Source organism: Danio aesculapii, chromosome 1 (genome assembly GCF_903798145.1).
Source record: "Danio aesculapii chromosome 1, fDanAes4.1, whole genome shotgun sequence".
Lineage (NCBI taxonomy): Eukaryota > Metazoa > Chordata > Actinopteri > Cypriniformes > Danionidae > Danio > Danio aesculapii.
Window position 1 is genome coordinate 20275907 of NC_079435.1, and position 16101 is coordinate 20292007.

Consider the following 16101-nt stretch of genomic DNA (forward strand, 5'->3'; position numbering starts at 1 on the left):
TGCTAATTCATAACATCTGTCTGTAAGGATTTAGGATGATGACCACCAGAGAGAAACAGTTCGAGGAAGTGGAGGCCATCCTCATCTATTTTTAACCCAAGTTATTATACGAATGACATTTCTTGTATATGTTTTACTTTGTATAATTTGTACTTCAAGATATAACAGTTACGTAATAGTTAATAGTTTACGTAACTTATTCTTCTCATGTGTTATGGCTGACAAAATTACAAAACGTAACGTTACACGTTGTCAAATTTTGTTGTTTGAATGATTAAATTATTAATAACTGATTCAAATTACTCTTTCGTGTTGTCGACTGCGCAACTACATAGAATAAAATCTGCACAAAACATCGCTGTTGAAATACAAACGGTGGCTATCGTGAACCTATTTTTCAAGTTTAATAAAAGATATAACACATTTTTATGGAACTTGACTTACAAGTTTTGGACGCTGAATGTTTCCTGAGGTAAACGTTATAAGTTAACGTTCTCCTTTCACCATCCTTTTTATCCCTGACAGACACAGACACCGGATGCTATGGTTCCTGCCTTTATAAGAACTCTGTTGTTAATTGTATAACTTAAAATATACATGAAAACTACTAGCAGTAGCATTCAGCATTGGAGAAATTTAACTTAGATTCAACTAATTCTGGAGACTAAAAATAAGGGAAAGTGGCTGCAAAAACGGTACAAAAACAAAATAAAACCCTAAAAATAAGAAATAATTGTATTCTTACAGCATAGCAAATTGTTACATGATGATAAGTTAAAAACCAAAAAAAAGTTTAGTGAATATTTTAGGCAACAATAAACTCTGCAAACAGTTAGGTATACTATACTACAGTAAAACTTATAATAGTGCTCAGTAAAGTAATTAATTTTAATGTGAGTATTTCAAAATGCAATCTAACCCAATTAAGAGTATAGGATTTTTAGAATCTGATTACTAGAATCTACCCAGGTTCTGCTTGTTGTAACATGGGAGTTGGGGTACAACAGACTTAGGGGTCCAAATGCAGTTTTTTAACTCATGCAAAGTCATGCAGGCAATGGTCAAACAGGAATAAACATCATAAGGGAAATGCAAAAGCGTGGTCATGGACACAGGCAAAGAGGTCAATATAAGTGGCAAAACAACATAAATGAGAAACGACAAGAATCCAGAAACAAGGCAAGGCTAGGCAATAGAATACTTTGAAATGTTACAATAAACAACAAGGCTCAGCACTGTGTGTGAAAGTGTGGTGTGTAAGTAGTCCAGCATATCAGTCCATTTTGATCTTCAAGCTGTGTGTACGTAATCAGGAGTGATCCGGAACTGGTGTGTGAGTGAGATACCTGAGGGAAAATGTAGTGCAGTTTGGTGGCAGAATTGTAATTCAGGTGATAGTAAGTGTTTCCAGCAACCTACAAGGGCTAGATCGCTGGTGATTGTTACACTTGTACTGCCATCATGATAGATTTTAAAACCTCATGACTGAAGTACCTGTAGCAAAATCGGTCTTCAGTGTTTAATACAGATAAATTAAATGATTGTGATATTCACTATAAGTATTTATTCAATTACATTCATTAAATGGTAAAAAAAACAGTGCCAGACACTTTAAAACAGTTATTCAAAAGAATTTAATAGTCATTTATCAAAATACATAATTATTGTACAAATGTTTTACATTTAAACAAAAAACAAATTCAACAACTGCCTTTACAAAAGCTTTGTGCAAAGACCACTGTGAATGGTGTATTTCCTGTGAGCAACAATATCTCAAATGGACATAAAACACTTAATGTGTCAAAAACATTCAGTAGTGTACCTAACAGAATGGCACTTTGATGCTTAGTGTAAAATATCATAATATTTTTTTCTAAGATACAATAAGCTATTGCTCTTTACTGCATTTCTCTTTTGACAGATCTTAATTGTGCATCTTCACATTGTTATCCATCTGTAGAAACTGAAGGACTCTTCAGTCTCAATCAATCTGCTTCTTTTGAGCTTGTCCTTCATATCTCTCCTGGTTCCACATCACTGCCATTGTCACTGCATAAGGATTTGAGGTTCAATGTTAAATAGCAGATCATCATTACCACGCCGTACCTCCAAAAGGAGGGGCATGTCCGCCTGAATCGCTTCCTGCAGTTCTCCAGTGTTCACCAATGGATGGCCATTTAGCTTCACTATAATATCACCTGATTCAAGCCCACCCCTGTGAACAGGAAGCAATGAAGGGAGAATTTAAAGTTATTAATCTTAAATCAAAATATTTGGTTGATTTTTTAATATATTTAAATAACTTTTGTAACAGCTTAGCTAAATTAAAATATTACAAAAAACGTTTTTCTTCATAGATCAAAATAAACACAAACATACTTCTGAGCAGGGGAGTCTGTGATAACTTCATGAACAAGAATCCCACTTCCAATATCAGGAAAAGCTGGATTATGCCATTTCAATTCATGGGCTAGGCTTGGGAAAAGAAGAAAAGATGAAGAATAGGAGAGATGAAAGACGTTAATAAATGAAATCAGTTTATTTATTGTCAATAAATTTGACAATATTACATAAGGATAACAGAATTGATGCGTATTGAGATAACATACTTCTCTGTTAAAGTGACCATTTTGATTCCAATAAACCTTTTCATAGGGACTTTTATGTCTGAAAGAGAAATTATTAGTTTAAAAAATTTTCAAATAAGTCATTGTGCATTTAAGTCACACTGGAAAGATTGTATTTACGAGATTAATGCACTAAAGAGCACCACAGGGTTGTAGTTTCAACTGGGAAACTCGGGCATTTTGTTAGTGTGAAAACATGGATACACGACGCAATGGATGTAAGATGAATGTGATGGTGACTGTAAACGTTAAATAAACTATGTACAGAATATGAGAGTGCACTGTAGGCTATATAATGATTCTGTCAGAAATAAAAACAACTAAACCCTCATAAATATCAAATCTGGGGGCGTATTACAGAAAGATTCTCATCTTAGGTCTTAACATAAGTTAGGGTAGGCTATGTTAAATTAGGATGTTTTGCAAATTTGTATTACAGATTTTTTTTTGTCAAGATATGATGTTTCTGTAATACCACCTTCCTATCTGTAGTTAAGATAAAATAAATCACTTTTCTGTAATGGTTTTGTCCTAAATGTCGTCCCAATTGTTCTAACTAAGATTTTAAAGTTAGAATAGTTTTGTAATACGACCCCTGATGCAACTAACAAATGACAACTGTCTATTTTTATTATTTTTTAATTAGTTAGTGATCTCCAGAGTAGCAAAGACTTATATTGATTAGCGGTTAGCTAGTAGCATGTCGCTGGAACAAACTCATGCAAAGCAGTTTCATTTATGCTTGATAAACAAGTTAAAATCCCAATTCAGCATTCTGACATTAGCATCAACTAGTTTAGTAATTGAATTATATGGCAGACCAGCTGCCAATTCCGTTGTAGCTTGCATGTTTGTTGTCATCAGGCCGGCAAGATGACTAACTGCAAGCTAGCAAAGGGATGTTTGCTAGCATTACCTCACCTGAGGCAGTCCTCATAGCTTGAGACTGCGTGAAGTTTGTCCTGACTACCCTTTGCTTGACTGAAATCAAAGTAAAGGACACCAAGGATGTGTTTGTTTTGTAGCCATTTTGTTTCAGTTAGCAGAACATAAGAAGTGAAACTCATAACCATTGTTTAACCCATATAAGCGAATGTAAATGAGCATTCATTTGTAATTAACATTTATTTGAATTAACATTTGAGTTGATTAACTCATTTTGGAATGTCAACATAAAAATAAACATTCACAATTACTGCATTAGCCCACCTTTCTGCTGTTTGCCATTAGATTCATCAAGGAACTTGTTGATTCTGTCTGACGGAATGGCAAAAGAGATCCCTGCAGTCACTTTTAATGTGTTTATTCCAATCACATCACCATCCTAACATGACAGAAAAATGACAGGTATGTAAAACAAAAGGTAATTGTGTCTAACCAGTTATGGCGTGTTCACAGTTCTAGTTCAGTTCCTTTTGTCTATTTCATCCAGACCAAAAAAATTAAATTTAATCCTGATTTGCTTATCATCCAGACTGTATTTTTAAAGACAGAACTTAAAGATACAAATATATATATATTATATATAATATACTTATATATAAGTAAATGTAATTCGTATAGATAGATAGATAGATAGATAGATAGATAGATAGATAGATAGATAGATAGATAGATAGATAGATAGATAGATAGATAGATAGATAGATAGATAGATAGATAGATAGATAGATAGATAGATAGATAGATAGATAGATAGATAGAATATTAAATGTATATATACATATATTTTGAAAACATCTGAGCTGAAATCACTTTCTGAACTTAAGTATTTCTATAGTACCTCATACAATGTAGACTGTGTCAAAGCCACGTTACAAGGATAAATAAGAATTATAAAAGAATCAGATAACAATATACCTTGTTTGTAGAATGCTGGTATAGTTATTTTAAAATTGATTCAGCTTGTTCTCAAAAATTAATAAATTGTGATTCATATGTTCACCAACTCTAATGGCATATTAGATGAAAAATTATCAAGTAATTATAGAAGACAAATAGCACCAATAATTATGTCATTACACACAAAAATAAAGATTTGCTGCAAATTCAAGCATTTTCAATGCCTATATTAATCTGTAATGGGGTATACTGTAAATATGACAAGAAAAAGCACTATAAGAGTTTATTTGAATTAATCAAAGTTTCTGATGGTATGATAACCTTGGATAAAAATACCACAGTTTCACAGTATCATGGTATTGTGACTACTGCTCTAAAATAAGTTTCTAAAAAAAACTTTCCCCCATTGAACACAATATATTTTATTTTTGTAAACATTTGTAAAATTTTGAAACAGTAAACATGTCAGGCTAAATAATTCAAATAAAACCTTGACTTCTGCTTTGCTCATTGGTTTCAAAAACAGATTTATTTACAACACATTAAAAACATTTAAAAAAAAACTTTACATATATACCTTGGGAGCGGTAAAACAGAAAATTTTAGCTGTTTTAAAATCCTGACTTTTCCAAACCACGGTAAACCTTGAAACTGGTTATCATCTCATGCCTAATACAAAGTGTGAACACACTATTTACCTAGATGTAAAATATCATCCATACTCACCAGATTAACCAATGGACCTCCTGAGTTTCCATACTTCCCGTTAATTATGAAAGAGAGAAAGAGAATTCAGCTAAAACTATGTGTCAAGCATTTGTTAAAACCTGAAAACAGCATAATCTTTCATCTTACATTGATGATAGCATCTGTCTGGATGTAGCCCATGTCAGAGTCTCGGATGCCGAGCTCTTTTCCATCTCTCTGTTTTGTGCTGACGATGCCTGTCGTGACTGTGTTCTGAAGAGCAAACGGGCTGCCGATGGCAACCACAAACTCACCAGGCCTCAGGTCAGCAGAGCGCCCCAATGATAAGACTGGTAATTTTTTCTGCAGGAGAAATTAACACAACAAATCGTGCAAAATTAATTAAATAGAAAAGTTATTCAGTCAATTTGTTCATTACCTATTTTTTTTATAATGGCTTAATTTGTAATAAAATACTAGCATATCGTTGTGTTTTGATAGTAGTATGAGTAGTAGTCTTCGAATTCTACACCACTTACATCATTTGAATGAATCACCATTACATTGCTTAATATTAACTTTTTTTGAAAAACTGTATACAGGGTTCCTACGCTTTTATGAACAGCTGATCCAAGGACTTTCATGGACTTTTTAAAGGAGCATTCATTTTAATTCAAGCACCTCTGTAATTCATACCCCAGCATATGTAGCGCCATGAAAGTCCTTCCTGTACTTAACAATTCACTTACACTTATTATTATTATTATTGTTATTATATGTTAAACATACCAGAGTAATTTTTTTACAAATTCTGACCCTTTTAAAAAGTCATGTTCAAAGAACTTTAATAAAGACGGTTGAATTCAATGCTGGTAAAATTCAAATGGTGTTTCTGAAATATTGATAAAATGTCCATTATTTGACAGTGTAATGTATAAGATCTAAATTTTAAGTTTTTTCATTTTAGATTTTCTTTTTTTTTCTTTCTGTTTTTGTCAATCGAGTAATTGTTGAAATAAAACCTTAAACAAATGTTATTTCAAAATTAATCCAAGCACGTTCAAGAACCTATGATTGTTTTTAAGTACTTTCCAGGCCTTGAATGCATATGTGTGAAATTCAAGTACTTTCAAGAAATGTGGGAACCTAGTGTATATCACTTACTATCTTCCTGACTATTCCTGCAACCTTGTGACATTTTTAGTTAAAATACGCTTGAAATAATGTCAGTTCAATGGTAAATCTTTGCAAAAAGATGAAAAATCTTTGTTAAGATTATGTTTATATAACAACAATGTAATAAACATGGGAAGGTTTTTCAAAGATTTTGCATATACTGTATTTAGACAACAACATTGCAAGAATGGGAGAAAATGCCATATTATATGTGCCAGGCAAGAAATCACTTTGTAAAGTAACATTATGCTTAGATTGAACAAAATACACGACTTCACAATTTTTACAAAATAGCATTTTTGTAATTTACATGTAGATGATAACAATAATATCTTCAAAATCTTGTTGTTTGAATAATGTTTTCAAAAGTACTATAAATGAATGACCAAAGTTGTTTTTTTTTTTATTTTTCATTACACTGTTGGCAATTTTCTATAGAATCTAGTAACTTACTGGAAGCAGTTTACCAGTAACTTACTGTAAATCAATTACAGCAAAAATACTGTATTTACAGCACCATTTATCTTGTTGTATATGTATTATGTAAATATATATGCAATATTGCATATATATTTACTGTAAAATATACAGTCATTTTCACAAAGCAACTTTAAAATAAAGTAACATGCATAAAATGTAGTTCATATTTCAGTTCTGTTCGCCAGTAACTTACTGTAAATCAATTACAGAAAAATACTGTATTTACATTTACAGCACTGTATTTACATTTTACTGAGTTTTATTTCTCTTGATCAGGCCAAAACAGAACATTTTATCAAATTATTTTGCAAACAACAAATGTTTGTTTATAACTTCAACAGAACATTGTCAGAACGTTCTTCAATGTTAGATCCATGACGATGATTCACCTGATGTGAATAGACGCTGATCTGCTGGCTATGATGGTGATGTGAACAAGAATACCAATGCTGATGGAAACTTCTGAATTTGAGAAAACTGCCTGAACAAACTGGTCTGAATTCATTACTCGAAAAAATATGAGAACAGTCTGTCCTAGAAATCAAATATGACAAACAAATCAGAATTGGGTGCAGTGTGGAAAAACGTCTCAGGCTGCAGAGCAAAAAAAGATGGGAAAATGACATCAACAACTAAAAACAGAAACAAAATATCTGCGAGCCCTCCAGACTCTCTGGAGTGGGAACATTCTTCGACTTCTGTTTCCAAAGCAGTCGCTGCTCTGCAGTTTCTGTTTGATATTCCGAATCGAAAAGTGCTAGAGAAATATTATACTAGAGCATTTACACATCTTAATAATCAGATCCATGTGCATCAGGAAACAAAACACCACTTATAGCACAACATAAAGTAACACACATAAGTAGGTCAGGCTGCCATTAATGTCCAAGCGTGTCTAGACAAAGCCGATTGTGTGATAGAAACCATCTGCCTCTGCGGTCATAACCACAAGATATAGGAGTCTAAGGTGTTGCTGTTTTTGGAAGACGTTTTATATAGTTTGTTGACTAACAAGCTAATAGTTTGGGAAACTCCAGTGTAACATATGGTGCAAGCAAGGCATTTAAAAATCAGACCTTAAATGGATAGTTCACGCAAAAATAAAAATTCCTCAGTACTCTTCCTCAAATGTTTCCAGACCTTATGAGTTTCTTTCTTCTGTTGAATACTAATGAAGATATTTTGAAGAAATCTGAAAACCTGTAACCATTGACTTCCATACACTGTAAAAAAAATTAAGCCAGTACAAAAAAAAAATTCTTATTATTCTTTTGCTTTTTCTTGTTCTCTCTAACTTTTGAAAACATCAGCTGCACTGACCTAAATTTGTCAGTAATACAATTATTACTATATAAAATTTAGTTGGGTTAACAAGAATATTAGTTTTCTGAAGAGGTGAACTACTCTGTAACGAAACTTTTTAAGTTGTGCCAACTGAGCATTTTTTGTCTGCAGAACTGGAATGCCTCAAGATGAGTGAACAACTTTTGAAAACATCAGTTGCACGGACCTAAAATGTCTGAACAAAAAAAACTCTTTTGGAAATTGGTACTAAAAAATAATACATTATCAGAACAAACAAACGTAGTTCAGTTGAAAATAAAAACTAAAAACTGAAACAAGCAAATGTTAACAAAACAGTTATTTGACACAGAATTAGAAACAAGACAGAAGGCAAAACAACCATAACGGTAAGCAAGACAAGGATCAAAACATGGCAGGACAAACAGGGAAAAAACTGCTTTGTATTGCTTCACAGGGGAAAACAAGACTCAGCAAAGAGTCAGATCTTTGACAGCAAAAGAGCAAACTTTCAAAGTTTTGCCCACAAAACTAATCTTTTTAACTTAATGAAGAAAAATTAGATTTAGGTAAACATGTTAAATGTCATTGTACAGACAATTTTACTGAGTTTTGCCAAACCACCAAAAAATAGACTGATTCAACTACTATTGAAGTCAATGGTTATAGTTTTCCTGCTTTTCTCAGAATATCTTTTTTCATGTTTAACAGAAGAAAGAAACTCATAAATGTTTCAAATAAGTAAAAGGTGAGTAAATAATGACAGAATAATGACTCTTGTGTCCTTTCTTTCAAGCCTTTAAGACTTTTATTAACCTTCAGAACACAAATGATATTTTTTTCAAGGAACCTGGGCGATTTCTGTTCCCTCGTTTGAAAGTCTATTTGCTGACTTTATTTATCTAAAAAGATTCTCACCTTTGGGTTAATTTTTATCGTGGCGATGTCTGATTTCTTGTCAATGTCTCTGATGGAGGCCTCGTAGGTTTGGCCATCGTGTAGCTGCACTCGTAGATGCTGGCGGCCTGTAACTGTTGCACTGCTTGCAACTACGTGAGCATTGGTCACAATCAGACCAGACTGTGTCATGATAAATCCAGAACCGCTTGACAAAGGTACGTGACGGCCAAAGAGTGGATGGCTGGATACACACATTGAAAACAGCAGTTATTTAATGGAGATTGCTTGCAACGTTTATATGTATACACTTTGATGAATGCATAGTGACCCTTTTTTGCCCTAAATTGCTTAACTATGTTTACAGAACTTGAAAATATTTTACCAAGGCAACTGTTGACCATCTATGAAGTGAAATGAGTATATTAATACAATACACATGGAATAACTGATGACAGGCTTCAGCAAAAGCAAAGCAGAGTTGCCATTACACCTTAGGTGTGCATTATTTTCTAATAATTTCACAGTCCACAGAGTCAATTATTCCTTACGTAATGTGCTAATAACCTAATTTCACTGCATAGATATTACACTGTGAAAAATATCTGGTAATCAACAGTTTCTGTATTTTACTTTTATTTACGGTTGTGAATTGTATTATGGGACCTTGATCTCCACTCCGTCGACTTTTGATGTTGAAAATTCAATTCTACAGTTTAACAAAGTGACTTTTATTGACATTTTAGATGTTTGAAATAGTATAATGTCTACGAAATAACATATAGAGAACTAAATCTGTAAAATAACAGAAAATGTACTGGCAGTTTATTAGGTTTTTGTACCATAAAATACAACACCAACCCTGACAATATGTCACTTTAAACTATTAAAAATGCTAATAAAGGTCACTTTGTCCAACTTTTCAAGGTTAAAAGTTGCTGGAAGAAATATCAAGGTCCCATAATGCAATTCAAAAGCATAAATAACTGAGGAAAAATAAAAACATGAATCACAAAATACAGAAAACGGCTAATTCACATCAGATGTTGTATTTCAAGATATTTGTCTGGGTTTTTTTGTCCACAAAACCATTGTTGTGTGTGGGATTAGTTTCTAACACGTCTCATTCAAAGCCTTTTGTTTTGATTTGATTAGATTTTTGTCTGTTGTTGACTGTTATTTGGTTATACCATGAGGAAATTTAACTATTTCTTGTATGGTCAAAAACTAGGCTAATTTGTACAAATTTGTACATATGAAAACAATGGTTAATTTGGGGTTACAAAAGTCAGTCATGGTAACAACAAATTAACTGTTTTCGCAAATAAACTCAATGGTTCTGCAAATCATAGTTTTACCATGGTAACTGTAGAAAAACTGCTGTTGTACAAATGGGAGTCAATGTGCCAAAATTCTTTTACTATAAAAAATAATACAAGGTTAACTTTCATAAGGATAACCTTACCCCTCATTGGGGAATCAGCAAATGTTGCTTCAAATAGTGCATTTATATAAAATGTATTCTCCACTTGTTCATCAGCCAATCAGGATCAAGCATTTAACAGCCCAATAGTATAAAACATTATATAGACCATTTCATGTGCTGATGTAATTGGTCCATGAACATTTCCTGCTTGTTATCAAACTCGTTCATAACTGAAACATATGAGGCGCCGTGTAGGATTTAAATCAAACTTTGCTTATCAACACACACATGCGTGTGTTAATGTGTGTGTGTATGCATAGATGGAGTTTATATGTATGTGCGTGTGTAATGTGGGTGTGTATGCGTGGATGGAGTATATATGTATGTGCGTGTGTTAATATGGGTGTGTTTGCATGGATGGAGTTTGTATGTGCGCGTGTGTCGGTGTGTTTGCATAGATGGAGTTTATATGTATGTGCGTGTGTGTGTGGGTGTATGCGTGCGTCAAGTTTATATGTATATACACAAGTTTCATATATGTTGTTTTGAACATCTAAAAGTATAGGTGTATATGTGAGTAATTTATAGGTGTATATGCACGTGTTTATGTGTGTGTTGATAAGCAAAGTTTGATTTAAATCCTACACGGCGCCTCATAGAAACAAGAGGCAATTCAATCATAACGTAGTGTTAAAACAGCTATCATAACATTATTTATCAATATGTGGCTCTTTTTGGATTCTTAGAAGCTATAGAAATTAAAAATGTAAAACAGGAAAGACATTGCGACCATTGTTTTTGTTTACATGCCGCAAAATGGTCTATAAAACCACCTTTACTTTATGAGTGGAACAGGAGCCAATATTCAGCTATAAAAATAGCTAACTAAATTCAAACATTACCTTAACGCCACATCTAGGAATACAGACGAGGAGAATTGTAATTACTTGAGGAAGAGCTCGACGTGGACCACAGCAGGGGCGATCTTCTCCACCACATCAGCGATGAAGTTGAACTTGTACCTCGGGCTATTCAGATGCACAAGATCTGTACTAGCAACAAGAAGCATTCATGTCAATGACAGTATGATATGCCAGATATGAAGACTACTGGGATGTATTAGCAATAATTAGCAGATCATTTTTTGTAAATAGTCTATTTTCATCTTTATTATTCCAAACATTTAGATTTTACAGTATATATTCAGCCTGATCTCATGAGGAAAAGTAACTACTTTTTGTTTTGTCAGTTTAGCGATCAGTTCAGTTGTATGAAAATGTATGATTTTAAAAAAGGAGGCGTGGCATTAAACCCCACCCCTAAACCCAAACGTCATTGGGAGATGAGCAAATCAAATAAAATTGTACCAATGAGATCTTACCAATTCATACGAATTAGCCACTAAATCAAAAAGTTATGAATTGCCGTGAGATTGCATTGAAATATCACAGTTTCTATACATAAAAAATAGTACGTAGCACAACTGTTTTCAACACTAATAATCAGTAATTGTAATTGATGTAAAGTAACAAATTACAAATACTCAAACTACTGTAATTGAGTAGTTTTTCTCAGGAATTGTACTTCACTAGTCTTAAAAATGTGTACTTTTACTTTCACTTGAGTACCTTTTTAGTGCAGTATCGGTACTTTTACTCCACTATTTTCCTTCAACCTGCAGTCACTATTTTTGACTTACATCTTGTTATATTTGATAAGCTAAGCAAAATGATTAGTCTTGTGATTCCCTTTCAATCAAATTGCATGTAGAAAAATTGTATTACACACTGAAAAAGATTATTCACTGGATTTATAAATTTTTTTAAGGTAAGTGGTTGCAAACAATTTATATGAGCTGAATTTAAACAAATTAAATTTAGTAATGTTGTTAACTTCATTTGTTCGCTTAAATTCAGCCAATATAAATTGTTTGCAACCACTTACCTTAAAAGATTTAGTAAATCCAATGAATAATCTTTTTCAGTGCACATAACTACCGTGCTTAATAAATGCAGCAAATATGTACAGTGTGGAAGCATTAAAAGCAGTGTGCGAATTATACATTGACGATCTGTTTCGGATAGTTTGTGTAATACATGCTTCACCCATTTATGTATTTATTTTTAGTTACGTCTAGTTTATTAATAAAGCTTATTTAAGTTTTCAGGATTTTGAGGGATATTTAGTGACCTACAGTATTCTCTGATTAGCTATTTTAGATGTTAGTGTAGGTTGAACTACAAACTATGTGTCTAATTTGACTATTTCCGGTTAAATCAAGGTACAATTGCCTATTTTACAAGAAAACAAAGTCTTGTGAACACAAAGTCTATCAGGGCTCTAGATCTGCCAAGTTCAGGCTTGTTTCTCGAATAGACTGATTGGCGCGATTATGCATTCACAATGGTTTGAATTGTTATAGAGGTGGTCAAATGTATATTTATATTATCTATTATTTTAATTATACAGATCAGAGTGAAATATTGTTCAGTATTAAAGGACTGACCACCCCTACATCTTGTTTTGACCTCCTTCTGGGAGGATCAGGCATTAATCAGGGGGGTCAATACCCCCAAACCCCTCAGTAATTCGCACCCTGATTAAAAGTGCCCAAGAAGACACAAATGGCCTTCACTAAATGTACTACAGAATGTTACGTTTTCACACACACATGCTCAGACTGCATGTAAACGCATCAACCTTTCACATCGTAATACTCACCACTCTTGAGTACTTTTAAAAGGGCTACTTTTTACTCATACTTTGAGTAATATTTACAACAGATACTTTTACTCCACTTGCTATACATCTTTGGGGAAGTAAAGATACTTTTACTTGAGTATGATGATTTTTCAGTAATCTTTCCACCACTGCTGATAATAAACAAAATGTCTCTGGATGTTTACTCAGACGAAAGATTGTGTGAAAAAGAACATTATTAATTAATCTTCATTATTCAACTTCATCAGCTGTCAGCGCTGCTCTAAATGTTTTATTCGGTACATGTGCTTGTGATGCTCCCATAGAGTATATAAAATTTAATAGATTTAATACATCTATTGTAATAATCTGGATCACTGAACATCTGCTAGGTGTGTCTCTTTGAATACTTCCCTTATGTTCTGTGGGCTGGAAATTGTTTCCTTTTTCCCAAAGTTTTGGATAGGACCTATAAACATTGGTTTATATTTTGTTCTGCAATTCCGTACAAAAGAGCTAAAAGCTACATTTAGATGGTGTTTATGTTCTGGCACTGGGTGAAATAACTTCAGAAATAGCAAGAGGAACTGAGAGTCTACATAACTCTAAACATCTAAAGCATACTTACGTTTCTACTTTAGACAAATCCTAGCTAGCACAATATCCAGGCTTAAAGTAGTTGTCTCCTATTTAAAAAAAGGTTACACTTTTTATAGACTGATAAAAGCAACTGGAGACAGTGTGAAATTCCAATAAGTCTCAATCACACAGGAAGATAAAGTTAGTGGAGATTTAACAGCAGTGCTACAGCTGACTGACTCAGAATTAGTGTGACTATGTTTCTTGCTAAGTCATTTTGGCAGTGCTTTAGCTTGATGGTCTCCTTTAAACATTCTGTCAAAAAAAATACTAGAAGTCATTAGAGTATTAGAAGAAAAAATATATATATTTGCTAGCACTTTATTTTGGAGTTCCCCTATAAACATTCTAGTCATTTTTATATATTGTATTTATTTATTCATTGAAATTTATTTATTCTTTTTTTAAGTGATGATACCAGGTAGTTACCAGTACTTGGTTATAGGAACTAGGCATCTGGACCAGTTCCCTAAAATCTATTTTCCACCATAACCACCTTTATTTGCATTTTAGTTTTAGTTACAACACTGGTCTAGGACTGACAACTATGGACGCATCATCAACCAAACATATTTATTTTCAGGTTTATTATTGTCCCACTGAAAAAAAAAATCTAAATAAAGGTGTTTCTTTTTGTGCACAGAACCGTTCACTTGTTTTCAAGCTGTAATCTCTACATGGCAACCAGCAACTTGAAAGGGGGGAAATCCTTGCATGCATAGGATTGTTTAGATTTCCCAAGTGAGGGTACAACACTTAGACATATTTTTTAAATACTTTTTGAAACTATTGAAACTTCAAGGTTGGGTACATTATTAAATTTGATGCACTTATAAATATGCAGCTATTTAGTTAACACATTTATATGGAATTTCTCCTCACTAAGAGATAGAAAAAAAATAATTTAGCACCATTTTTTAAAGTTTTATCAAAAGAAAACCCTTTACAAGTTATTTCAACTTATTACATTACATTTAACTGACCTAAAAATCAAGTTGAATCTTATATAATGTAAAACATGAAGTTGAAACATAAAAGAGATAAAAACCCAAAAATGTAAATTCACCCATTATTTACTCGCCCTCAAATGGTTACAAATCTTTATGAGTTTCTTACTTCTGTTGACCACAAAGAAGATATTTTGAAGAATGCCAAAAACCTGTAACCGCTGACATCCATATGACAATCAAATACCTTGGAAGTTAATAGTTACAGGTTTCTAAAACTTATATCCTCTTAATATCCTCTTTAGTGTTTAACAGAAGAAAGAAACTAGTGAAGGTTTGGAACCACTTGAGGGTGAGTAAATTGTGAGTAAATTTACTTAGGCTACGTTTCAAAAATTTCTTACAATATAAAATGGCTACATATTTAATCTACTAATCCAGATCCCTGATCTTATCATTTAGAAATACCCAGGAAAGTACGTACAGTAGTTGAAATTATTATAACTGACCTGAGCTTGAGGGTGCACAAGAACCCTTGTGTCTTTGGCTTATCGCGGAGAGTCTTCGCTGCTGCGCTTTACGCGAGGCTGTCCTCATCTTACACACATTCCCGTAGGTCTTTCCGTCGGTACCACACACTCTGTGAGTGGTCTTACACTGGCAAACACCTTTGGAAAGTCGCTTACCGGTCGGAAATTTACATTCCAGCCCGTCGCCGCACGGAACATCTTCCTTCCGACCGCACGCCGCGCCTTCGCCCAGGCTGCAGACCAGACAGCAGTTGCAGTGGTCGGGCACATACCCGCTCGGACAGCTCGGACTCGGACATTTACTCACATCGCACTTGGATGGACAGTTCGACTTCGGCTCTGCAACTGCGAGGTCCTGCGTAAAGATAAATGTTGCTGCTGCTAACAGAATTACCTGCATCCCGTCTGTTTCCGATTAGAAAAATAAACAGTTCAGGTAGTTTAATCTAGTTTGTTCGGTGGCCTGCTTTGTTAAATCCTTGTAATAATCATTCCTGACTAATTACGTCTAATAGAAGCTAAAATACTGCAGCAAACACAGCTCCAATGATCCTTCCATAAAGGGCATCACTCCCTGTTGTTGGTTATGAAATTCCCAAGGTTAAAGATGCTGCTTCTTGTCCAATGCCATTGTAAATATCAGTCCTGGATTGATCTAGCCTGATTTCTCGCACAAACACACACGCACTCAGTCTCTGCACCTCAGTATTCATGTAGGCTAAACCCACTCACACACAGTAGGACGTTGGAAGAACAGACAAACATTACTCAACAGTCTAGGAAAGATCAAGCCCAGCTGACACATAGCAGGAATATTCAAATATGGCCTAAAATCCAAGGACAGAGAA

General features: G+C 33.7%; 1 protein-coding gene across 2 annotated transcripts; it reads right to left on the bottom strand.

Annotated features, from left to right (window-relative positions):
* Positions 1–1610: 1610 nt before the first annotated feature.
* htra3a (HtrA serine peptidase 3a) lies at positions 1611–16042 on the bottom strand. 2 transcript variants are annotated; one of them, XM_056456965.1, is made up of 10 exons: positions 15233–16042; positions 11385–11484; positions 9033–9255; positions 5325–5519; positions 5196–5228; positions 3837–3951; positions 3549–3608; positions 2610–2667; positions 2380–2475; positions 1611–2215 (listed from the first exon to the last, which is right to left on the bottom strand). In XM_056456965.1, exons 1-10 carry the CDS (start codon positions 15651–15653, stop codon positions 2047–2049), a joined length of 1470 nt encoding a protein of 489 aa, XP_056312940.1. In that variant the 5' UTR covers positions 15654–16042; the 3' UTR covers positions 1611–2046. The 2 variants fall into 2 exon arrangements, with proteins under 2 accessions (XP_056312940.1, XP_056312946.1); XM_056456971.1 differs by lacking the exon at positions 3549–3608.
* Between the last annotated feature and the right edge of the window lie 59 nt (positions 16043–16101).